The following is a 27226-nucleotide window of genomic DNA, read 5'->3' as shown; positions in this document are numbered from 1 at the left end:
TTACAGAATTTAAAAAACAGAGGCTCTGAATAAATGGGTTGGGACAAATCTGACAGGGAAAGCTGATTTCTGTTTTATGTTTTCTTACTAGTTTTAACAACTAAAACAGATTTTTGTGAAGTATGATTTTAATGTTAACAAGATTTTTTTAAACAAATAGGGTTATTTTTATTTAAATGCCAAAATAGCCTGGTTTATATTATGGGAAACCAATCTATGAAATATAACATTTTATACATCTTTTTTCAGTTAGAGAAAAAGAGGGAGAAAAATAAAGCCCTCTAATTCTGTTTTGTTATAGGTTTTTTTTCCCGTTTTTAAAAACCTATAAACAACCCCCACTCAAATTTCTGGGGCTGAGTAGATAAAATTAGTTATAATGCATAAAGTTAAAATATATATGCAGGCATTCCATTAATCTAACAACTTTCATCAAGAAACATATCAGAAATTCTCCTAAGCTCAAAATCATGGTAAAAATAACAGTGGCCCTGCAATTGAGTAGTTCAATGGTGGAATGTTTTTCAAAGCAAGGCAATTTCTTGGGATGTTTTAAGTGATATGTTAGGGTCTCAGCGTTAAAACTGCTAGAAGTAAAGCTAATGGATACTTCCGTTTGGTTAAAAATGAAACACACACACACACACACACACACACACACACACAGTATGCAGAGGCTGGCTCTAGGAGGATCCCCAAGAATCTGGTAAATGGTTATCTCCAGGAAAGGGTACCAGCTGGTCAGAACGAAGAGGGGGAGAAAGCCTTACTGTGACCTTAGATGCTTTGTGTAGTTTTAATTGTATGAATCCATTCTCTATTAAAAATATTTTAAGAAAGCAGGCACATACATACATATATACAAAGGACTAAAGCTCATCTAAATTGTCTCACGGGGGCACTGCTGCCGTATAAACAGTCGTGGATACTAAGGAGGAAAAAACAGTTAAGTTAGGGGTTCCCAAAAAATGTCAGTTAGTAAGAAAAGCCACCGCCTCCTAAGCCACATGTTGTTTTCAATCACCTCCACAAAACTCCTCTGCCCACATACTTCCTCTGAAATTGCAGGCCAACCCAGGCTATAAAAGCCCATGGAGGGAGAAGGGGTACGGCAAGGCAAAGAAAAACTCGAGGTCGGTATGGCTCTCTCTCCTTTATTTCTGGAGCCCTCCTGATTCTCCAGGTCTCTCCTCCCCCCTTCTTATCTCACAAGCAGTGTGATACCAGGAAATAGAAGCACTGGGAGTCTAAGTCCCCTCCCCCACCACTCAACTGTGGGATCTTCAACAACATCACTTCATATCCCTAAGCATCAGTTTCCCAATCTGTTAAATCAGAATAATAATAACCATTCCCTTGGGGCTAAATATAAAAATATCTATAAAAACCTAAAGATTGTGATTTGTCATTCCTTCCAAAATCTTCTCTAACTATAGTTCACAGTATAGTTTAAACGACCGTTAGAGCATTAACCTAAGGACAGCTCATTCCTTATTTGGGATGTGAGAGCTGGGGCAAATTGTATCTGGGTAAATCACATATAATCATTACCAAAGAATCTGGTCATGTCTAAAAGAAAGGAAAACAGAGGTTGAGGAAAGAGTCACTCTTTTGTTTGGGCAACCGTCAGTGCACCCTTAGGACTGCCAAAAGAACTTTGGTTAAAAGCAAACAACCAGATTTGCACAGGGCTAACAGCCTTTCCAACTTAAAAGGTTTAAACAATAGGACAAGTTACTTTGTCAACATAAGGAGGGTGACTATTTTTAAATAAGTTTTTTTTTAATGTTCATTCCTATTATATGGTAAGCGGCTGCCACCCTCCAAACAGCCACAAAGCAGTATTATAAAAGGCATGGTCATCTTCCAGGTCACTCTCCAAACAACACTGAAAAGAAGCCCTTATTCATGACCTCGAATTATATAAAGGCAGCCTATAGTTAATAATGTTCAATCTTTTACCATTATTCATAGTTCCCTTTTACTTTGGTCAGTGATTGGTCTATATAAATGAGCCCAATCTCCCTTAAAATTCTCCATGCATGCTGCACTCTCCAATCTTTATTTATCAGAGCCCAGGATTGTTGGCCTGATTTTAGAAATCAGTATGCAAATATTTATATTTTGCCTCTTTCCTTTCATTTCATGAAACATCATAGGATATTTTTTAAATCAAATATAAAAGTTCAACTATTAAAAAAAATGCAACCCATGGGATCACGACCCATAGAAAAATAAGATAAAGCACAGAGAAATCAAAGACAAGAGAAGATTGTGGAAAATAAATCCCACTTGACAAATGAAAGACTATTCTCTTATATCTTTCATCCAAGTATTGCAGACAATTAATATTTCATGTTCTATATGAAAAAAAAAAGGATGGAATTTGACCCATAAATGTTGGAAACACACCTTATTCATTTACGATCCACTAATAACAAACATACATTCAGATAACAAATACATTATTGTTCATGAAAGAACCCCAAATTAAAGGGTGAGTCTAAGTCCAAGTAAATACAGAAAAGCTGCCAAAACTGTGTTTGTCTCTCAGTGATCTCATCTGTTTTCATCAAACAATATTGAGTTTTTTCAAATTAGATTAATCTTTGCCCTCTCGTTAGGCTATTTGGATGAAATTTATAACCCTTTTTACATAAAATAATCTCAGAAGTACACTGAAATACCTGCTTGAGAAGAACTAGTTATAATTTACTTACTTTTCTGTTTTAAGGAATATTTTGACTTCATAACAGTTAAAAACAATCTGGTAAGCTGTGCCATCCCATAAATACCTGGCATGTAGATCAGTAAATACTTGGATAAATGAATGAAACATATAAGCAACCTAATTGAAGCAAACAGGAACACAAATGCATGCATGCACACACACATACACAACACACACACACACACACACACACACAACCTTCCTAAGAATTCTTCTGAAAATATTAATTTTGATATTTCCGTCTGGAAGCAGATCTATCCTACAACTTCCTTTTCAATAACAACATCTTTTTCAGAGGAAAATAAGTCGAAGCCATGACAGGATTCTATTACATTTTTATCTGATCCCTTCTCTCTCCCCCAAACAATCAACAAATCAACAAAAACTTATGCCAGATTTGTTTTAATTCAGTGGGTCTAAAGGAAATCCCAGAAACTGGCATTTTATCAAGTTCCCTAAATGATGATGAGTGGCAGATAATGTCTAAGAACTATTTCATGTCTCTGTGTGTACCATGACCTGCACCTGGGAGCTTTCCCTTGAACAGCCCTCTTTGGATGTGATGAATTCCTTGTTCATGCAAGTGAGCCGCCCCTTCTGGAAAGCCTTCCCTGCAACACTCCCCAGTCCCTTGCACGTGGGCGGTCCTCCTTCCCTTCACTCTGGCACACCTTCCCTAAAGAACATCCCTACTGGACACTATTCCTCTGCTCCTGGGTAGAGCAAGGTTCTTGAGGGCATGGACACTCTCTGGCTGAGCCGTGGGTCACTGACACCTCGGCAAATGAATGATTTAACTTCTCTGGGCCCTTAGTTACTTCATATGTAAAATGAGAAAGATAGAAATTACCTCCCTGCTGTGAGCACTAAGTGGTGAGTGTAAACCAACTAACACAGTATCCTGCATGGTGGGAAAACAAGTCCCTTCAGCACTACTACTCTGAAGATAATAGTGAGCCTAAGGTCTGAAAACCAATCTTCAATTCCACACCTCACTACCCAAAGAGGGTCAAGGACACTAACTGGAAAGGCAAAGCCCATGGCTGTTACAAGCCTTGGAGTCAGAGCTCTTGGGAGATACAAGCAGGTTCCACTTTTAATCACACTGGAAGGTGATCATGTATAAAAGATTGTGTTTTCCTGTAGGAACAACATCATCAGGAATGTGTGTTCCTCATCAGCAGCCTGGCCTCAAACGAAGAATGGGAATAACTTGTAAAGACCCTTAAAGAATGGTCATGATCATAAAGACCAAGATCCAATAAATATAAACGTCTGTAATTATTTAAAGGAATGAAATTAGGCCCCACATAATCATAAATAAGCTATGAACACTAATTACAGAAGTGGCCAAATATATGATGGTGCACATAGAATAAAATATGGGCACAAACATAGACATTGCATAATACAGGATTTTTATGTGGTCCAAACTTCTTTAAGACAGTCCAAGAAAGAATGAGCTGATAATATGTCTTCTCCTCTCCATACTTTCCACATATTAGAAGTATCAAAACAAAAAGTGATAACCTCAGAGCACTTTCAAATGCTTCAAATGTGGACTACATTTGATGATTAGGATGACAAAGATACCAAGAATGGTATTTCTCACTGAAAGATCATTCTTAGAAATATGAGGCAAGGAAAACATTTCCCCCTTTCTTTATCTAGCCTCTGTTCTAAATTTAGTCGATTCCAAACTGCAGTTTGCCAGCACTGGGCCAAATTCTGAGAAAATAGTATCATTCGAGTCTTAACTTGTTGACAATTGTCAGTGCTTTCTAGAATACACTGAAAAGCACGAAAGCAATTGATAGCCCTCAGCTAGGTTCTTCACACTTGCTACCACTTCTCACCGAACCACAGAAAGGGGAAGGAAAATAGCCCCTGTAACTAGGGGAGGAAGTCCAGAACAAGGGAAGAAGGGATACGAGTGTCCATGTAGCAGTCTAAAATGAGGAATCAGCAGGAGGAGGAGGGGCAAGATTTGAAGGCTAAGGTAGCCAACATGTCTCCATGTCGCCATGTGTAACACTCACTCTCCCTCCTCTCGCCCAACACCTCTCAGGAAGAAAGGGCCTAAAAACTGTGAGGGGAAGAGGAAAGGAACTGCCTTGGAAAAGGCTTGCCTTTTTTGGAGCCCACCGAGTAATGTCCTTTTCAACTGAACATTTGCACACCTCCCCCATGGCACACTGGGTTCCAGGTTTCTGTCCTTAAGAAACATACACATGTGTGCATAACAGTCATGCCAAGCTGGTTCCCTTCTTAGCAAAAAACCAAAACTCTAAACATCAGTGGGGAGATGTTACATAAATTACTGTACATGTATGCTATGGAATCCATACAAGGGTTAAAAAACATGAACTGGCACGGGAAAGTTCCTAAGTCCTACTATTGTTGAAATACTTTTAAAAAGCAAACTGTAAAAGATGATGTAACATTTAATTCCATTTGTGTAAAAATAAAACCATACATACGAAATTACGTATGTATGTATATGTATATATGTGTGAATAAATACGTAATAAACTGAAGAAGGTCTGGGAAAGACCTAATAAACTGAAAAGAGTTGTTATTTCTGAGAAGAGTGGATTTTTGTAGTTCAAATAAGACTTTTTTCCCCTCTTGTTTAAATTTTTTGGTATGATAATGTATTAATGTAGCAAGTATCAAACTGAAGTTAAAATTATATAATTATGCTAGAAAGGGAAAGAGGAAGAGAGAAAAGTCCCAACGAATGATGGGAGATGGGTAACCAGTTCTGGGGGATCGAGCTCTCCCCCATTTATTACACAATTGAATAACTGGGAACAAATTTTGATAAACATTCACCAGCACTTCAATTTTGAGTTATAATTTCTTGGTCATTATCTATTTTACTTTAACTCTTACACCATCATTGTAGTAATCTATAATTTCCAAAAAGGAGGGGACATAGAGTCAGAGAAACACGGTGGCCTCACAGCTACAAAGGTCAAGGAGAGTTTTCACCTCGAAGATGTGTTGATCAAAGTAGTTATCAACCAACAGCCTGTAAGTATGTGGTTCTCATTCCTTCATCAAGAAGGCTCACCCTCTGTGCTCCTGTCCTGTCTTCATCTGGTAGCAGTGGTTCTCAAGCCTCAGCCCCCATGAGAGGCCCAGTGGAGACCTGGAAATGCAGACTCAGGGACCCAGGCCCAGGGCTTCTGATACAGCAGGCCTGCAAGCCTCCTGGTGAGACCACACTCTGTGCCCCATCTCCAACATTTTCTAGCTCTGTGACCTTGGGAAAGTCACTAAACCTCTCAGTGCTACCATTTTTTCACTTGCAAAATGGGGTTATGATAGTACCTACCTCACTAAGCTGTGGGGATTTCATGCCTGGCTCTGAGTAAGGATTACCTGTAGTAGCTGCTCTTATTTTGATGAAGAAGATGATGATCTCAGTTACTATAATTATTAGGGGGCAAGGCCCAGGAATCTACATTTAACAGGTGATTCTGTAGTCCACTGCATTTTGAGAATCACTGCTTACACTCCTGAGTCCCTCAGGTAGGAGAAAGGACAGACAAAAAACAATGCTCAAGGGAAAAGTCAAAGCAGCTAGCCAGCTTTCACTACTGCTTCACCCAGTTAGCAATGCTGGATTTCACCTTTCTGCATGCCTGCTGATGGTAGAAGGGCTCTTCCAGAAGGGCTCTCTCTGCTGGGAAGCCTGGTAGGTCCACACCCTCCACCCATTCCATCAGGTAGGATACGCGTTGCGCTCACCTCTCCAACAGGCCTGACCACACTGTGGCCTAATCTGTTTGGTGAGCAACTTTAGAATGAGCCTTCGGTGGTACCCCTGAATGTAAATGCCCTTCAAAATACAGATGAATTAAGTCCATCAGCTCTCTGCTTACCATGTATTAACTCATCCAAAACCAGACGCTCCATTTCTTTGCTAAGGAAAATTAATTGCCTATTATTCCCTGATCTGATCAAAATTATTTGACCCTGAGACAATCTTGCCTAAACATCATTCTGCTCTAAAACACAGTATTATCAACAAACTTCTCATTAATACGATTCCTTCCTGAGTCACCCTCCTTGAATCGGAAAAGCCAAAACCCCCAGTGTTGGCATGGAGGATGCTGTTTGGAAGAGGACTTATGAGAAACGGCTACCATCTCTGAATTTCTGCTGCACACTAAGGGTTTGTTGTTGCCCCCCTGTGTGAACAAAGGGCACAAGAGGGTTAAGGAGAGGGCCATCCAGATTCCTTTGGAAACCAAATCCAGAATGGTCTGTGGGTTAACGCTAACATCTTCTCTCTACCCAGGTAATGCTCCTTTGATTCTCCCTTTCCCGTCCTTCCTTCACTGTACCTGCTCTTTGGTTTCAGCTGTTTGGCTTTAATCTTTCCCAGTGCTAAAATCCAAGATACGACCTCGATGCCCAAAAATGGAGAATGACCCAGTGAATGGTGATACCTTCCCACAACAGAATTGTATGCACTGGGTGTTATACGCAAACAATGAATCATGGATCACCACATCAAAAACTAATGATGTATTGTATGGTGACTAACATCACATAATAAAATTAAATTAAATTTAAAAAAAAGAATCATATGTACCCATCAAGGGCGAATATTTCCAAATAAGTTGAAAAGATATTATGCCCTGAGGTTAAGTGGAATTTTTTTTTAAATAATGCAACATAAGTTCTAAGATATTAGCTAGATAAACACTTTTACACAGGAAAAAATACAGAAAGAAATACACCAAATATTAACAATTGTAACTTCTGGGTGGTGGGATTATGAGTAAATTTATTTTCTGCTTTCCCACAGTTCAGACTATTTTTCAAAGCTTCTTCTATGAGCATATGTTACTATTCTGATCAGAAAAAACATAAACCAGCAGCTATGAGCAAATACAATTGTGTCCCTTAAAATCAAGGAGACAAATTCTGTGTGATGGAGTAGAAATAGAGAAAATGAAGTAGGTAACTCTAACATCAACCACCAGAGCTTGAGAAATCTGACGCATTCATGAGTCTCTCTCACCAAGGACCACCTCAGGGCAGGTTGGGGATTTTGATCTCCCCCAAAAGGCTGACACCACTATCAGAAAGAGACCTCAGGACACTGAATTCGCTGGTCTATTTTTGGGCCCAGTTTAATTTGAAGTAGCTTATCTTCTTAAGCCCAAAAGAACACTCAGGAAATGGATGTGTCTTGGGTGTCTCTTCCCCTTGGAAGATTAGGATAATCAGAGATGAGCAAGAATGATGATGCAGAAAATAGCAGGACAAGCAGGAAAGACCGCGTGACACAGTACAGCGACAGGAAGTTCCCTTCTGTGTCACAGTTAATGGGGAAACGAACCAAAAGCCTTGGGCATGTTCCCTTAACACATGACACCTCCCTTCTGTGGTAGCCAACTGGCCTCTCACTGGCAAGGCAGCCTTGCTAATCACGGAAAGATAAAAGATGGCAAATAAGCAGTTTAAAAATGAAAGAATGAAAAGAGGGGCTTCTTTAAGGTGAAACAACAGTAACTTGGACATACATCGGCTTGCTAATGTGTTTTCGCTGGAATCACTTTATCTGACCATCTGCTTGGGAGATTCCTGACAAATGAACATTTCAGCCCTTGCACTGATAGCTCCCGGAAGTCACATGGGTAAAACATCTGACTCCCATCTCACAGGAAGGGGGTGATAGATAAATGGTTGACTGAGAAGGCTCTGAAAAAATATCATCCACCCTATTTGTCCCTGTTCCGAAAGGCTTCAGAAGGTATGTTTTTTATAGTCAAGCCCAACAAGTATTTAAAGAGCACCTACTATACTTACATTAACTGAGAAATGCTTACACACCAGGCACTGTGTTAAGCACTTTGAATGGACCTTTCCATTCAATTCCCTCCAACGCAATTAATTATCCCCATCTTATAGGAGGGAACTGGGGGAGACAGATTCCAAGTCTCCACCTGTTCAAGTGGAAATGTTGGTGTATGCTTTTTCCTGGGCTGCCATACTAAATTACCACAAGCTTGGTGGCTTAAAACAACAGACGTTTATTCTCTCATAACTCTGGAGACCAGGAGCCCCAAATCAGGGTGTTGGCAGGACCACACTTCATCTGAAGACTCTAGGGAAGAGCCCCTCTTTGTCTTCTCCTTCCTCCTGGTGACTCCAGGTGCTCCTCGGCTTGTGGTGGCATAACTCTAATCTCTGCCTCTGTTGAGTTTTATTTTGCTTTTTTAGTTTGTAATTTTTTAACAATTATTATAATTTACTACAATAACCATGGTTATTAATATGTAATTGGGCATTAATTCTTGAAATGGGATTTTATGTAACAGTGCATTTTGAAAAGTTCACAGGATCTTTGTTCAACACTGAGACTTTTGGGTTGTCATTAGAAACGGGCTTTAGAATATTATGGAATATTAAGTCATAGAGATGAGTGGCTCACCCCAGGAATAGAGTCAATGGTACTGTAACAGTGTATACTTGTATGGTGAGAGATGGTAGCTACACTTGTGAACATAGCATAACATATCGTTTGCAAACCACTATGCTGTACACCTCAAACTAATGTAACTTTGTGAGGCAACTATACTTCATTGAGAAAACATTTTTTTAATGGGCTTTAGTTAGCCTGGTATCTGTAGAGTTCTTCTGAGGGTTTTTTAAACCTTCCCACCATCCAAAAAAAAAAAAAAAAAAGTGTATATTCTTCTGGGGGATACAAATCACCTGGTACTAGGTCAAGATCTAGTTTAGTGGTTTCCCCATCCAGACTGCACACTAAATCTCTTGGGAGGTTTTTATAAAAAAAAGGATGCCTAGGGGCATCTGGGATACCTCCCCAGAGCAACTGAATCGGAGTCCCAGGAAACAGAGCCCAGGTACTTATATCTGCCTCTCTCATAATATGGTTGTCTTCTCTGTGTGTCTGTCTGTCTGTCTCCTCTTCTTGATGTAAAGACACTAGTCATATTGGATTTGGGGCCACCCTCATCCAGTATGACTTGATCTTCACTAATTACACTTCCAAAGATCCGATTTCCAAATAAGGTCACATTCTGAGGTTCCTAGTGGATGAGAACTTTGGCAAACACTGTGCACCCCGGGACTGCAGGATGCTGGCATGGCCGTGTGACTGCAGAGCCCACATCCTGAGCTACGATGCTCTCAGTGCCTCCTGAGACCCCACTCTGTTAGACACTATCCACACACATGCTAGGTGATGTCAGAGTATGATCTGGCTCCCGTCCCCGAGGAGCTAATGATTTACTGAACGCAAATGAGGTGATGAAGGAGGAAAAGTACATATCGGAAATACCTCTGTGGACTTCGGTGTGCCACAGAAACATGGAGGGGAAGGGACAAGTGATGGCTGGGGGCCTTGAGCATCTGGACCCATGGGGAGGAGAGGCCTGAGCTGAGGCCAAGAGGCAACACCACCACGAAGAGCATGCTCAGGACAGAGTGCATGCCCTGGAGGACCATGGGAAATGGAGTTGGTGTAAGGATACTTTAGAGAGGTTTCAAAGGCAAGGGAAGGAACTCTGATTCAATTTGGAAGGAAAGAAAAAATTAATCGGGGCCAAAATGATAAAATTCAGGCTTAATTTAAAGACTCCTCTGGCAGAGTAAGGCAGGGTAAGCGTGCAGCCTGGAAAAATGGCTGACACTTCTTGACAAAATAAGCTGTGCGCATGTGTGTACCAACACCCAGGGGCATCATGTTTGCATCTCCTCTGTCACATTTCAGCAACTTGCCTTAGAAAGTAAACTGAACCTGCAGATGTTCACCAAACCTTCACCCCTCCGTTAGGAGAGTCCCCGTTACTACCAACCTCCCCAAACTCACACAGACTAGCTTCCCTCCCAACACCCACTTGCACCCCAGCCAAGAGCTGAGTGAAGAGGAAGGTGAGAAAAAGAGAAATAAAAATGCCAAAGCAGCAGCCAGAAGAGAAGGGGGCCAAGACATAAATCACCTTTGCACCGCTCACAACAGGCTCCCCTCTGCTTGATGGCGAGGGCACAGTCTCTCGACAGCACGGGGCACTTCTCTCTCTTACAGGTCACTTCCTTGTTCTAGGCAGAAAGAGACAAGAGACATTTGAAAGAAGCTCCAAACAGAACCCCCCGAACGCTGACACATGCCTGAGGTTTTGCTAGCCTCCCTCTTCCTATCTTGCTTTCATCTTGGCAAGAAACACTCATGCGAGCATTTTGCTCTCTCTGGAACAGAAATATTCATCCAGAAACACAGGACTTTTGAGATTAGGGGCACATGAGAGAGGAATGAAAAGTCCCCTCTTTAGAAACCAACGTCACTTAGATAACCGAATGCCGAGACCAAAGCTTTCTCCCACTCTGTTCTAAGGTTTCTTTTTAGTACACACTACAGAAATGATAATATTTGTGTAAATCATATTTTGCCCATTGGGCTACCTGGGCCAGGACTGCATCGTGAGAACAAAAATATTTGCACACAGCCGTCCAACAATCCTTAATAGTAGAGTGCATTAAAATGCAGCAATCTAAAGTTCCAACTCAAATAATGACAAAGTTGAGTATTGAATCAGCTCAGTAAGAGAAAAAATAATATTCCCCATGCCAAGCAGAGACACAGTCGTCAGTGTTTTATAGCCATGGGACAGCTGCATTATATTAGCACTTATGCTAATGAAGTGTGGTGAACATTTGCATCTTCGGTTTTATCCTGAAAGGTTAGCTGTTAAAATGTCTCAGAGAAGATCCAAACATGATGTATATGCCTGTTTATACACAGGCTGGATCCACGTGTGCCGAAAATACCATGTCACAAAACTTAACAAGATTTGTAAGTTTCTTCTATATGCTATATGCTAGGTGCTATGGCTTTCATTCCTATTAAAATTCTCTGAGATAAGTTTTATCACTAGCCCCAGTTTATAAACAAGAAAACTGCTGTTCAGAGAAGGTATAAGACCTGAGTAATCGATTCTCTTCTTTTCCCCCTTTTCGGTGTCTTTTATGTGAGAAGGGGGCCTCATGGAGCTAGCCTCATTTACTCCTACAATCCTGTGGTCCTCATCCTAAGGGGTAAATCAGGACCCCCGTGTGGTACTTCACAAAGACTGGCACTGTTGCCCACCCCCTGTAGCTCAGATCTGATGGATCCTAAGGGCCAGGCCTAGGTGTTTTCCCAAACTCCCCAGGTAATTCCAGTGTGCAGCCAGGGCTGAGAACCACTACTCTGCAGAGAGCATTCTTGTGCCCAGTGAGGCTGAGATGAGTTCGGAAGCTGTCCACAGTCCCTCAGTGATGGCAGACGTACCATCTGGACCCAGGTGTCCCAGCTCCAAGCCCTCCCAAGTTGCCCTTTCCTCACCCTGTCCTTTCATAAGGGTGGTGGAATCAAGGTTCCCTGCAAGTCACAGCCCTTCAGTGGAGTCTCATAATTTTTCTTAAATTACAAACATACTGCTTAGTATGGTCACAATTCAAATTAAAGAGGTCTGTTTAAAAAACTAAGTGTCCCTCCACTACCACTAAAGTAATCATGAACGATGACCAGGTGTATATGCTGTTTGGCATTATTAACAGTGACTTCATTTGGCAGAGTACAGTTCTCGCAAGCCGTCGTTTGATACCGATGCCCCGCCCCACCCCAAGATGTCTGTGAAGTGAACACACTTTCTGAGCAGACCATCTGTTAGCATGGCTCATGCAAACCTGGCCGCAGCTTCAGGGAAGGGCCATCCCCAAGTGCATTTCCTCTCTGAAGGGAAAAATCCTCAGACATGGGGAGGTCAAAGCTCTAAGGGCAGTCACAGCGGGTGACAATTCGGGGTCTGATAAATAGGAAGATGTACACTTTCTTAAATATAGGAACTCTTTGCTAAATTAGAAACCTGGGAGCCAGTCAAAATCCATAACAGGATGCCCAAATTCACAATAAATAGCTTGTAACTACAGTCCAGCACAAAAGTTATTCTAACCAGATGGTTTGTAGCTTCACATCTGGGGTTTTTTTTTGTACACACACATGTACACACGCGCACGCACGCACACACATACACACACACACACACCCCAAACCTAAACTTTAGTTGTAGGTTTAGTGGGGGATTCCCCCCCTTCTAATAACATTTGGAGTTTTTTTATATTCTACCAAACTGCCATATCTGATCATTTCCCTGGTGTCTAGTTGGCATGGATATGAAGCACATGCTTAGAATCCCAGGACCTCGAAGAAAGTAAGAAAAACTAAAGAATTGCTCATAAGAGGCTGATTCCTCTGTCTCCTTAATTGAGTCCAGCAGCTACAGAGTAAATTTAAGCACAGGTTAATTAAGACCACTTGCTTTGCTTTCACTGATTTTGCCAAAAGACCAAAGCACTGGGCTCCAGCCAGGGGCTCTGGTGAGAAGTGGCGTACACAAAGCCATGCCTGCAGGAGTCCATCTCTACCGGCCTCCTCATCCGCCTGTGAGCCAAGTGTCCTCTGCTCTGAAGCAAGGCCAGGGCTCATTCGGTTCACTTTTCTACTCAAGAAACCTTTTCTGGTGCTGATTCATACTTACCAAATACATTCTATGTCCAGGGCTCTGCGCTAAGAATTTTACACGCATTATTTCACACACACGCACGCACACACACACACACACACACACACAAATCCAGATCACCCCCATTTTACAGATGGGGAGCCAAGGTTAAGGTTCTTGCCCAGGGTCACACAAAAGGCAGATTTGGAATGCAAACAGAGGTCTGCCTGGCTCCAAAGGCAAACATTTAAATGCTGCACTTTGCTACTTCCCAGTCACTCAGGATACGGACAAGAACAAAACAATGTCCCGGCCCCGAGACCCCAGGGGAAACTGGTGCCTCCCCTGTGGTGAAGCGAGCTCTCACAGGAGCTGTGTCATCACCAACCGTGGGAGGGTCTACAAATACCAGCTGCTTTCTGGTCATGAGGATGGTTATGCCACTGGGGACGCAGAGAGGTAGCTGTGCCTATCATTCCTTGAAAGCCAGACCGCCATCCTTGAACAAACTGTCCAGAGGTTCCAGCTTGGGTTTGAACCTCCCCAAATCTAAGCAACAGAGAGAATGGTAGAAAAGCAGTGGAGAAAAATGTCAGAACATTCTAAAAAAAACGGACCTAGCCGGTGTATAAGAGTAATAAACCTTATCACATTTTTCATTCTCAGTCTCTGTCTCCCGGTGTTTATCCCTTTCTAGGGTCAGCCAGCCTGTGATTTACCTGCTGTCAAAGGCGTCGGCATTATTGCCTCCTTTCTGAGAGACCAACTATATCAAAACCCAAAACACAGCCTCTGGAGGCACGTGAAATGAAGTGCCAACATGCAAAAATAAAAGGGGGGCATAGGGAGTAAAAAAGAAAAAGTCTACATGGCTGGCAACAAAGCTCTATAAGGTTGTGAGCCAAACCACAGCCTCAGCCACAGCCAAGTTCAAACAGGATTCCGGCAGCCAGCTTGCTGTGCCTGAGATCTGCCACTAGGTGGTAGCACAGAGTTCCCTGGGCTTCGGAACTGGGACCATGAGACCCGCTAGGGGCTCGCGAACATTCTTCAGCGTCTGGTGTGGAGGGGCATGATCTCTCACTGAAGGGGGGCAGGGGCTATAGAGAAGATAGCCGATCATCACTGTGAGCTTCTCCTGTCTGCTTTCTGCAACTAGAAAAAAAAATGTTTTTGACATGCTTTTTTTGTTCTATTTCAAGCCAATGTCTCGAAGATATTTTTTTCTAAGATTCTTCCAGGACCAGTCCTATTATGAAATATGGAAAGTATTACCTGACCTTTCACTTATATTTAAGAAATAATAATAAAATAGAAATCTGGAGAGGAAAACACAGCAGCTAATAGGATGAGACTGATCAGGGAGAAATGTCAGCTGGCAAATACTCTATTTTTAGACTCTGAAACAGCATCACAAATCTCTTGAAATAAGAATAAAAACAAAAATACCTGGTGCCCTGCCTGCTGAGACTCCAGGGCCGTGTTAGGAAGGTGGCAGACCCCACGAATCTCTTCCTCTAGAAGATGGCATTATTTTCCTTCCATCCTTGTCTCTTATGAAAGCAAAGCCTGCCTTGGAGGCAAACAGCTGTCATTTGGCAAACTAGCAAATTCTAAGTGCCAGATCCTTTTTCAGAAAATCAAGAAGGCTGCGAAGTTGTTATACTTCTTTCTGCCCAAATGAACCACACTCAGTATGTCAATGAAGCCTACAGACCAGGTTGTATCAGAGAGGAGATGAAGGGGTTAACAGTGGCTCTCTTCCTTAAATTAGAAACCCTGCCAACTTTCCCTTCCTCCTCCACAGATGCAAAGCTCCCATTCTCATATCATCACTGCAGTCTTATTTGGGGAGGGGCTTATAGATTGTGATGCCCTCAAGAATCCCCCTCCCAAACTGCAAACCTCCATGGGGGCGAACCCATATTAACCCTGAATGGTCTGTACCCTTCATCATCGGCTACTGTCCGGGAGCTGGATGCCCAGCATGACCACTCTCAGAAGTATAGGTACTTAGCAGTGAAGTTCTAGGGCAGCCAAAAAAACGCAGGACGTGACACCCGGGCCATAGTACTCAGTGCTGCTGGAGTGAGAAATCATGCTACAAGCTTCCCCTCTAGTCTCCAGAAACATCTACAGTGTTGGAGGCAACAAGATGTCAGACATTGGCGGGTCACACAACAACTCCTGTGTACCTTCTGGCATCAAGGGAGAATTTCGCCTTGACTCAAAAGCCATCGTGGTCAGTGAGCACAGATAGGACACGGTGACCCTTGATCGAATTATTTTTATCAGTGAATTTATCTGAAGTCCACACACGATGATGGTTCACTATTTGAGAGTCTGGAGACTGCTCACAGAGGAATTTGTTTTTAGGAATACCAATGTCTTGTGTCAGGCTTCCCAAGGAGGAAGGTGATCCGACATCAGCACGTGTATACTCCGTGGAATTTCTAGCCTCCCCATGCATGAAGTCAAAGAGGTCAACTTTTCCTTGAAGTTCCCCATTGTAAACCAATTCCAGCCCCAGAAGAGCCAAAGGGAACTTTATGGTGCTTTTGAACGCAGGTCACAATTTCTCCTAGGCAATATTATAAAACATCTCATAAACAGAATAATACTTCATGTTTACATAGCACTTTTCTTCTAAAGAGCTCTGCAGACATTATTTCATTAATCCTCACAGGTTTCTTAAGATTCGCAGATGGTGAAATGGCACACAATAAAGTTAAGTGTCTCAGGTCCCTCAAACAGCTAGCCAGCAGTGGACCTGGGAACACAACCTGGTTCCCAGGCCTGGATTAAGGGGCCAGCCAGGGAGGTTAGTTGCTAAGGCACAGCATTAAAATTTATGGATGCATCATATTAGAATTAGGTTAGCTCCTACTCGACTATTGAGATTTTAGGAATAGATTAATATGTAGCTGAGCTAGTCTGGAAATTTTCTGGAAAGAGGCCATCTGGGTCAGACAGGCGAGGTCTCCTGCCCTTGTTATAAGGTAACCTGTTAAAGGTGCCACACAAGGGCTGGACCGAGACTTGGGGAAACAGACCTGACTGCAGAATGTCACAGTTCTAGAATACAGAGATGTAGGCAAAGGCTGAAAGAAAAGACCCAGAAGGGACAGGTTCCATTGGTTGTCAGTGGCTTTGATAAATGGGACCTAAAATATAGTGATTCTCTGGAATATACGGTCAGGGGAAATCCTTTGCAAGTGAGCATGAGCACTCATAGAGGAGACAACACAAGTTTGTACCTGCTCCAGCCTGTCTCCTTTGGACAAAATCTGTTCTTAATCTCCGAGAAAATAATCATTGGGAGGGTGGGGGGGAACTGAGAGAGTTCAGTGGTTGCCAGTAGCAGTATTAAATTTGATTGATGATTTATTGTTTTAATTAAGCTTTTACTTGCTTGTTCTTTATTACTGATAGTACAATTGACTTCCCCATAACTCTTGCATAGAATGAGCTGGAAGAAAAAAAAAGAAAAGGCAGTTCGGTCCACTACAAAGCCTTAGTATACAAGATGAGGCTCTGAGCCATATCTCTCAGCTCAATGAAAGTAGGGGGAAAAATGGAGAGAGAAAAAAAATTAACAAAACCATTTCTAAGGTGAGGAAAAGGTGTTTGATAGGGAAAATGACTCAAACTTCCCAGCCAGGAGAATAGTCTCCCAACACCTCTTTTCTCTCCCAATCCAGTGAGGTCCTAAGATAGGTACAAGAGGTGGGGGATGTCTGAGGTCTGTAGGAGGTGTCAATGGCCCTTGCTTTTAATGTAAATTAGCATTTCCAGATCTTTCTGAACCCCCAACCTCCACCACTTTTGCAAATCCCTTCCATAGCCAGAGCAAGAGAGCTGATCCACTGCTAACCAAACAATGAAGTGGCATATAGTTTTCCGGGCAGGTTGCTGAACTGTTAAGAATAATAGCACCTGGCATTTACAGAAAATCTCCTATTTACCAGACTGTGCTAAACATGTTTTATGTATTGTGTCCTTTTTAACCCTTGCATCAAGTCTCAGGAAGGTACCAATTTACCCCTATTTTATGGATAAGAAGACTGAGGCACAGAGAATGTTAATGACTTAGCCAGGTTTACACATAGCTAGGCAGGGCAGAGATTCAAAGGCAAGACTAGCTGATACCAGAGAAGGTGGTGACTTAACCACTATGCTGCACAGCTTGGTTCAGAGGCTAAGATGAGCCGTCTCTTCCTCGTCACTAGGAATCTAAATGTTTGCCTTTGCTAAGCACTCCCCATTTTCAGACCACTATAAACCTTAGTGGTTTATGGTTTCGTTTGGATCACACGAGTAAAAATAGTGCATTTTAAGATAGACAGATTAAGTCTCTGGCTTAAAACTCAGAACGGGTCTCAGTCTCTGAGGACCTGGTCATTTGCAAGACAGATCAGAACCTAGATCCAAAGCCTCCACGTCCTCTCATTTCTTCCTGGATTTGAGCAGGAGGGTGCTTCTCGTGGGAGGCTGGCAGCCTCCAGAGGCTATCCTTTTGGAGTCTAGAGGTAAAAATACCTTGCAAGAATATATTTTTGGAGACTTAATGTGAAAGCATCTTGCAAGGACATCACACAATTCATCGTGCTACATCTGGGAGTGTTATTCTTTCTTCCTCCTGTCTAGGCTCAGCAAGCCTTTACCCCAGAGACCCAGACCCTGGCAAATGACGCCTACCCCGGCCCGGCTAACAGTGCAAACTCTGAACAAAGCTGCTCTTGAAGCTCAGCCATTTAGAAGACTTTATGAAGCCCACTGGGGCCCCCCGATTATTTTGCAACAAGTCATATCCCATGAAGAAATTCACTTCTCTGCAACACAAAACAGAGGGAGATTAAAGAAAATGGCAGGAGGGGCAGGAAGGGTGGAGAAAAGAAGTAAGACCCCCTGCTGTTCTGTCTGGCCAGAATCGTGTCTTTTAGTACCCATGTCCTCTACAAAGACGATGTTCTGATGATATATGGCCCTAATACATCACTAAATGACAGTGCTCTCCTGATATTGTACCCTGAAAATATGACACGTGCCAGCAGAAGCAACGGGGGATTAATAAGGAGGCCTTTTTATATTTAACTTACCTGACATTTCAATTCTTTTTTAATGGGCTTTAGTTTGTTGGAAGGGATTGTTTGGGGTCTTATGCTGTTTAAGGATGTAGGTCTGGCTTTTTCTTTTGCCTTTTCAAGGAACTCTCAGAACAAAGAAACACAGACCATTAGAATGTCCCAGCTACTCAAGTACAACTCTGATTTAAAACAGGGCAGTGTCAAACAGCTCCTCATTCTGTTTAATCATATTTTGAAATAGAACCAAAACACTGGAGATGGCAGAACACAAAAGAAATAACCACCAAATAAAAATAGTAGCCCAAAGAAAGTAGCACTGCCTGGTTTTTATTAGACTGTACATTGTCTGAGCAAGGGGTCGGCTGGCAGCTCCACGCTCATGGAGCTATAATGGATGGAACACAAAGTAGCCAGTTTGGACCACTGGACGCCGTCACAGATGCAGCTTTGACAACTCGGGCTCCCAGAAGCAGGACGGAAAGCCAGAAGGTGGACTTCGTCCCCTCCTGCCAGGGAACGGGAGCCAGGTGTGTGAACTGAGAGGAGTAAAGGTGGCCATCCTTTCTTTATTTGACCCCAAGCTTACTCCTCTCCCCTCCCCAAGCAAAAGGGAATCAAAGAGCTGGGATGTGGGATGGAGCCGGTGCTCCAGAGAAAATGTACACATACTCCTGACCGGGGGCGAGAGGGGCTGGAGTCCTGCAAAGCCTCAAACACAAGCGGTCCAGCCACGTCTCCCAACACCTCTGATTATTTTACATCGCTGTGTGCCCTTCAGCACATTTAGAATAATGAATCCGCTTCTTCCTCCACCCGAAAAGAAAGCAAAAAGGAAAGGGGAGATAAAATTCTATGAACATCTGTATGCACTTCTGGTGAGTTCTTTTATACTCTCCAGATGATGGGAGCCCAACTCCAACCACCAGCAAGACCTATGCCACAGAGGGCAGAAGCCAGCTTCCCACGCTTTGGGGGACAGCATGGAGCTTGCCCACCAGGTTGGCAGGGGGACTGGAGAGACTGAGGAGTGGAGGTGAAGGAGTTAAAAACAATAATAAAATCGGAGCAACTTCCATCGGAAAGGCTGCAATATGATGTTCAGGAAGGACAGATGAAGATACGACTTTGGCAGTGCCTTTTCTGGCCCACGGCCATGTGAAAGCTGGGCTCCCTGGCTACACAAAGGGGCTGAGAACTCAATGAACCCTTTTAATTGTGCACATAGATGATTCTCTGCCAAGAAGGAAAATGTCTGAAATACGCACGCAGAATGTCTTAGACCCCATTTGGGTCCTGCCTGGGTGACTGGCGGTGGCAAACCATGTCTTCACGTGGCCAGCCCTGAAAGGTGCCCCCTCATCAGCACACGCTGCTGCCTGCATCACCCACAGTGGGTGGGACCCACCAGGGCCTCAAACGCCCCCGACTCCTGTGGGTCAACAACAAGCCACTGAACAGATTTTTCATAGGACAGAACAGAAGCGTTTTCACAGGTTGCCCATGAAAGCCCGCGCACTGTTGGGAGCTACAAAAATACCTTCTCTTGACAAGTAAATGGAGCTGACATCACAGGGAAGAGGCAGGGTGGAGGGGCTGCTCGCAGTCCATCTGTCATCTTGACAAAGTAACTTTCTGGTCACTAGTGAGACACTTTAAAGACATCTGCACAATTGACCCCGACCACCAGCAATCACAGAGGCTTTCAAAGGGACCCCTGGGATGGCAGGCTTTAGAGCTGGTTCCTACCGTCCTGCCTCCGGATAACGGTAAGGGCGGCGTGATGCATCGGGTGCTGGAAAGATCCCTGCTCCCAGGTTGTCCTCACAGTGATACTGACTACAGAACGTGTCCAGTGAGCCTGAGGAACATCAGATGGGGGAGCAAAGGGAAGCATGGGCCCTCTAGCTGGCTGGAACTGAAAAAGCCAGCCCCAGATAGCATTCCCACATGAGGACAATTCTGTGAGCTAGGGTTGGTCTGACTCATTCACCAGGGCCATTAGCAGCATGTTCTCTTCACCAAGGCCTTCCCAAGGGCCACGTGCAGGTGTCAGAAGAAACTAGAGGAGCCACAGATTTATTTCATAGGTTTAGAATGCAGTTTGAATCCACTAGCTTTCATTTTCAATTCATTAAACAATCAACAAGTGCAAACTTTGCATATAATCCACGTTTGATTAAGATGTTATAAAGAAATAAAAGTTGCTGGTCTTGCAACTGTAAAATGTCTTAGGTAAAGTATAAAAATACCAACATACTGAATTTTAATTCATATTCCAAAACCGATAATGATCATGCTACCAAGTATGAGCAGTAAGAGCTTTTAAAAAAATAGCTTTCTATAGGAAAAATTTTGTTTTATAATTGTTATTGCTTATAATTATATATTTTACTCTGACTATATTATTGTTCACTGGAAACAACTTTTCATCTTTTAATGTATTTGTATAATTTCCCCACCAATCAGACTTGTGCAAAGTCATGTGAGCTATGAAAAAGGCAAATCACAGAAAAAGCAGAATTTGGAGTAGAAAGAAAATTTCATGATTTACTTTTGGTGGTTGGAATTAGTTAGATCTTCAAATTATGGGATCAAAAAAATTAAACACAAATAGCACATCCTCATTTATTTGACCGATAAGCACTGACGGGGCCCAGCATTCTCTCAGGCCCTGGGGGTACAGCATGAACATCAGATTCGACATCCTCACATGGCCGATATTCTAGTTGGGAGACCTACAGGAAACCAGTATCTGCATGGTAACGGGCACTGACAAGGACTTCAGAGAAAATGAAGCAGGACAAGGGCACAGAGTGACAATGTGTACTGGGGAGAATGGAATCCAGTCAAGATGCTTTCTCTGTTTACATCCTTACCCTAGGTGATTTTATGCAGATTCATGGCTTAAAAACCATCAATATGCGGAATGGTCCCACATTCATGCTCCCAGCTCTCTCACCCTTCAAGTGCAGACTCGTATCCGAATGTGCCCATGGATATCCAGGAAGCACCTCCCACTTAAGATGGCCCAACAGAGATCTCTGTACCACCCCTCCCGCAAATCTTTCTGACCCTCTACTAAGGAAACATTTGCTCTGAGACCAGAGTGAGGGGATGAGAATAGGTAATATATTGGATAAGTGTGTTCCAGGTACAGGAAAGAACAAACGCAAACACCCTTGTTGAGAGGATGTTGTGTATCATGTGTGCTGGGAGCCCAGGGGTGAGGTCGGAGCACAGCGAGGGGCAGAGGGATGCAATGGAAGGGGAGGCCAGAGGCAGCATCAGGAGCCAGATCTGGGAGGGCCTTGCAGACCACAGTTACACTTCAGACTGTGTTTCGACTGAGATGAGAAGTTACCAGAAGGTCTTTCATAAATAACTGAAATAATTGGATATATACTTTTAAATGGTCGCTGGTTGATAATATATCATCCAGAGGCAAAAAAAAAAAAAAAAAAAAAAAAAGGTGATCATGGAGGTAGTCAGAAATTCTCAGGTATATTTTCAAGGTTTTGCTGTCAAGATTTGCTAATAGATTGAACATAGGGTATAAGAGAAAGAGAAATCAAAAACCCCGTGGCTGACGGCCTGGGAAAATGGAACACTGCAGTTGACATTGCTGGCTGAAAAAGACTAGATTTGGGGGAGGGGTGGGACAGAGATCTCTGTTGGGGGCCATTAAGTCAGAGGTGCTTCCTGGACATCCATGGCCACATTCAGATAGGAGTCTGCCCTTGACGAGTGAGAGACCTGGGAGCATGAATGTGGGAACATTCAGCATATCGATGGTTTTTAAGCCGTGAATCTGTATTAAAATCACCTAGGGTAAGATGTAAACAGAGAAAATGTCTTGATTGGATCTTGGGGCCCTCCAGTATTTAAAGTTTGAGAAGATATGAAAGACCCAGCAAAAAAAAAAAAAAAAAAAGTCCAGGAAAGAGTAGCCAGATAAACAAAATTCTTATAAATCCATCATGCAAATGCTAAGAGAATACTACACATGCAAAGTCCTTACACACACGCACACACACACACATACACCTGTACCAAATCACTGCCTGGGATTATTACATGAATCCAGTGACCACCAGGGGTCACCTTCTTGCAGTACCTGCCACCATGCCAGATACCTAGAGACCAGGATACTTCAGGATGGACCTGTCACTGTCAGCCACTGAGGCTCAGTAGATGTTGTCTTGGCCGCTGCTGTGTGCTTCTTGCCCCTACTGCTAATAAACTCCATGCCTGCCAAGCTACATCTCTGAGGAAGTAGACTCAAGTTTAGGAAAATTCTGACTGGCTGGAAGAGTTGACAATAAGACCGATATCCCCAACCAACAAGGCTCAGACCCACCAGAGCCTAGTGACCAAAGTCTAGCTGAGTATTAAGGAAGAGTGTGGGAGGGAGACAACATTAACCCTTAGGAGTAATGGAAAGAAAAGGAAGGGAGAAATCCTTTAAGTTTTCCTTCTCAGTTACACTAAAGACCTAGAGCCAAAGCCCCGAGATGAATAGAGTCCACAGTCAGACCCTGCTTTCAATTTCTGATCCCAGCAAATGTGGCTCAAAGCTGGGAGTGTGATCTCATCTATGGCAGGGTAACTAGGATAGAGGGATCTAGGGAAGAGGCCTGGACTCGCAGACAGGCGCTGGCCAAGAAGCAGGGAAGCCAACACCCCACAACCACTTTGGGGCTCACTCGGGAAGTAAGCGAGAGGCAGAGAGGCCAGCAGAGAAGCTGGAGCTAAAGATATGTTGCAACTGTGGGATCTGTACTCCTCTCTGTCCTTTCAACAAAGGATTTCCTTCCCAGATATTGCAAGGCTCTTAAAGTTCCCCTGGGCATCCTCTCCACCAGGCTCAACGATATCAGCACATCATCATTAGCAGAAAATATTTACTAACCCCCTACCTGGGCACTCGGCTCTGATTTAAGCCAGCCCTTTAGCTGTTCCTATCCATCCTTTTCTTGACCCCTTAATCCTTATCACAAATGGCCTGCCCCTTGGCCTTCCACCGGTTCTTCCAACTCTGCATGTGCCAGAGGGCTTCCCACTGGACACCCCATCCCTCACATGTCTGGCCTCCATGGTTTCTGTAGGAAGAACAACCACCCCACTGTAATTCTGTTCGTGTGTCTCATTATCAGGCCGAAACCAAGAATTAGAAACTGAAACTGAGGAAAACAAGACAGAAAACTTGAGGCGTGGTGACATCATGGAAATGCTGAGCTAATAACAGAGAAAGAAAATAACATGGTAAAAAATAATAAAGATGGAGATGATAAAGGTGAAACCCTGGAACAATGGAATGCCAGGCCAATTAAAAAAAATTTTTTTTAAGGATTCTCATTAAAAGTATGGGAAACAGCTTAGCAATGCGACCAGAATTAAGTGAAGGCAACAGCTCGACTCTATGTTCTCCCTGCTCAAGGAAAAGATGGTGTGAGCACAAATGGGGTGGCATAAAGAGAGAGAAAAGAACTCAAGTTTCCCAGAATAGTTCTGTTCTGGATGAGGAAGGTGACTGCTGCACAGGTAATGGTTAGCAGAAGGAAACAGCTTCTATTATGGAGGTTTGGGGATGGAAGGGGTTGCGGTGGGATGTCTCCAAACCCCACCTCATCTGGTCCTCCACTCCTTATCGACTACCTGTTTCCTCCGGATGCTGCTGGACCCCAGCAAATAGTCCGAAAACCCTGGCTGTTTTGTCAAATTGCTACATCTAGTTGGCTCATGCTGAAGAAGCAACAAACATATGTCACATCAGCTTTATCCTGCAGCTGCTGCCCATCACAGAAAGACCAAAGAAAACAGAGTGTATCCCTGTGGGAATCCATCATACAAAAAGGCTGGCAGCAACCCAGAGGGTCAGAGGGTCAGCCTGTCCCACCCAAAGGCGCTAGTCAGGACTCTACCTAACTGGACCGCAGGGACTCTTAAAAACCTAAAACCCGGGGAAGTTATTTGCTGGGTGTCTCTCACTCACCCCCCTCACCCCGGGGGCTTTCTCAACCCTTGTGGTCAGGAAACATTCTCTGAAAGATACCTCAGTGGAGTCTACCCGGGCTGGTGCAGGATTCCCGTACTTGAATCATAGTTCCAATTCTGGCTCATCTGCAGCGTGAGCTGTGTCTTGCTTTACTTTTCTGAGCTTTAATTATTTCACCTGTGAAATGGGTTTCTTGAGAAAACCTACCTACCTTAACTCACAGTGTGGCTTTGAAAAAACTGAAGTTCAGGCTCCCCCTAATTTATGAACACAGTATTTATTCATAAAATCATTGTTAAGAGGTGCTATTCTAGGTGCTTCGAACAGTAGTGAGAAGTCAGACACAGTTCTTGCCTTGAAGAAGCTTAAAGTCCAACAGGAGAGACAGCCATGTAAATAATCAACAAAACTTCAGGGTAGGCAGGAGTAAGGGTTATAACGAGAGTGACCAACATAAGTCTTTGAAGAACAAATGATTAATTCCAATCGGGCGACTAGAGGAGCCTTGAGAGTGAAAGGACATGGAAAGAAAAAGCAGCACTTCAATAAATACCATTAACATGCAAGAGAATTGTGTGAAAGCCCCCACAAAAACAATAATCTATAAATGGGAGTTGACCCACTGTTAAGTTTTGTACCAATAACAGAAATTCAATTGTCCCAAACCCCTCTTTAACATGTTGCTTCAACGAGAAATTTACCTATATTTATGTTTCTATTTATACATCCTTCCTTCTCTTTCCACTAACCTCAGTTGGAAAGAGTTTTTCAAAAATGGGCCTCCGTGTAGAATCACTGGAAGAGTTTATTAAAAATGGAGATTCTCTGGTCTCCACCAGACCTTGGTGTCAGAGTCTCTGGAGGAGAATCCCTGAATCTGCATTTTTAACAAGCTCCCTCCTGGTTCTTAGGCACATTACAAACTGAGAGCCAAGGCAAAATCCTTACCACTGACTTGTTAGTGTGAGATAACATAAGCAGTCATGTTGAAGTATCTGGGTGAGGACCAGAAGAGGGAGGGGCTGCCAGCCATGGAGACTCAATTGCCTGCTCCTTGACACCAGTGCCCAAAACTCCACTCGAAGGGGCCCCCCCACACGCACACGACTACTGGTTCAATCCCACGTTCACACTTTTATTTTAGACTCTAGTGATAGAAGGTAGTTTGCAAACTAGTTCCATTATCTTATGTTACACTAAATACATACATATTATGCACGCACGTGCACATTGGGGTGTGTGTGTGAGGGTGTGTGTGTATAACCTATCACAGTCAAGGAATAATAATTTGTTCTGATTAATCAAATATTCCAACCAAGAGTTAATATCTGTGGCTTACATTAGTTCATCAAGAACTCTAGAGCAATATAAGCTATCTAACTTCAAAACTATCTGGAACATAATTTAATCTTTTTGTTCATTTTTTTAAAAAGTGTTTTTCCAATCTCACAGTGCCTCAGGCCACTATTAACATAAATGCTCAATAAATATGTGCTGAGTTTAATGACCATCAATCATTTTCCTCCTTCAGTCCTGCAACTCAGCTCCCACGTTCCCTGCTGAGCACACACCGTGTCCTGTGTTCCCTCTCGTTGGCACGAAGGTGAATGCTTCCCTCTCTACCTCCTCTCCACCCCCACCACCAGAAGAAGGGGTCTGTGGATATACAGAGAGCCCGTTAATTCAGAGCTGGGGTCCAGAGATTGAGAAGTGTTCCTGTTTCACTATTTCACCACATTTTAGGTTTAGTTTATGATCCCGGTGTAAATTCAGCCTTAATTTAAAGGCCCCCTCATTCAGATACATTGCAATAACCTGTTCAGAGTAACTCTCTCCAGTAAGAAAGTCTTAAGATGCTCAAAGTATGAATTAGGTTGAACCACAAAAATTGCTGTTTCTTTGATATTCACCAAATATCAAAATTTTCATACACTTCAACCAAACACCAAAATCTGGGAACTGTATGTGTCTGTCACTTGGCCAAATAGTATGTAAATTACTTTAAGCAAGCTTCTCTTTGCCCTTGTCCAGTGTATGGTTTATACAAAACAGGAAAAAAAATGTGCATGTTTTTAATAAATCCCAACTATTCCCCTACACGCACACATACAAGCACTCACAAGAACAAGGAAGCCCGCTCTGTGGGACATGCATGCCCAGCACACCCCAGTAAGGAGAAAGAAAGGCTAGTTCGTACAAAGGAAGCCACCCCTGGATTAATGAGACTCGAGAAAAGGGCATATATCCCCTGCCCCCCTTCCCGGCCATCCAGCTTTTCCCCAAATTCTGACTTGATTCACCTCGTAGGGGAAAGGAATTTCCATCCCAGTGCTCACCTATGTGCTAATGGGACTGGGAGCTGACCTCGAGTGAGTCCCACCAGGCACAGAACCATTGTTTCACCAGTGCTTGAAAACAGGAAATCACCACATCTCAATTCTAATCGGCCCTGTTCCCCACAAGAAGCATAGACACAGGTACATGGTGAGACCCTAAACTGTTTTGGCATAGCAGATCTCCGGCGGGAGAATATCTGATTAAACGTTCATGTCCTCTCATTCAGAAAATAATGTCCCCCCGGAGACCAAGAAACACTGCTATGTGAAATGTCTTGATGCTACTGCCTTTACACTATAAATCCACAAGGCAAGAGAGACCCAGCAGGCTGTGAGAGCCTCCAGGATTTGTGAATTTCTGAAAATAAAAGGGACAGAAAGAGGCAGTCAAACACGGCACAGCCAGACTTTACCAGAGGCAGAAGCTTCAAGCACCACAGACCACGGACACAATGCAGGTGCATCCGACCCAAGAGTGAGCAATTGTCATATCTTGCCTCAGACACTTCTGCTTAATGGGAAAATAAAATAGCAAAGGAATCCCCACC

At 43.2% G+C, this 27226-nt stretch overlaps 1 protein-coding gene across 5 annotated transcripts in view; it reads right to left on the bottom strand.

Annotated features, from left to right (window-relative positions):
• BMPER (BMP binding endothelial regulator) overlaps nt 1-27226 on the bottom strand; it is a 238997-nt gene that overhangs the window by 199176 nt on the left and 12595 nt on the right. For all 5 annotated transcript variants that reach the window (XM_073899048.1, XM_073899049.1, XM_025873316.2 and 2 more), the window contains exon 3: nt 10720-10819. In XM_073899048.1, the coding sequence (XP_073755149.1) occupies nt 10720-10819 (100 nt within the window). The remainder of the gene's footprint in view (nt 1-10719; nt 10820-27226) is intronic.

This window comes from Callorhinus ursinus, unplaced genomic scaffold (assembly GCF_003265705.2).
Source record: "Callorhinus ursinus isolate GAN/ISIS: 27379988/994484 unplaced genomic scaffold, GSC_fseal_2.0 scaffold12, whole genome shotgun sequence".
In the NCBI taxonomy this organism is placed as follows: Eukaryota; Metazoa; Chordata; class Mammalia; order Carnivora; family Otariidae; genus Callorhinus; species Callorhinus ursinus.
Note: the sequence above shows the minus strand (reverse complement) of the source record. Positions and strands in the feature narration are given on the sequence as shown.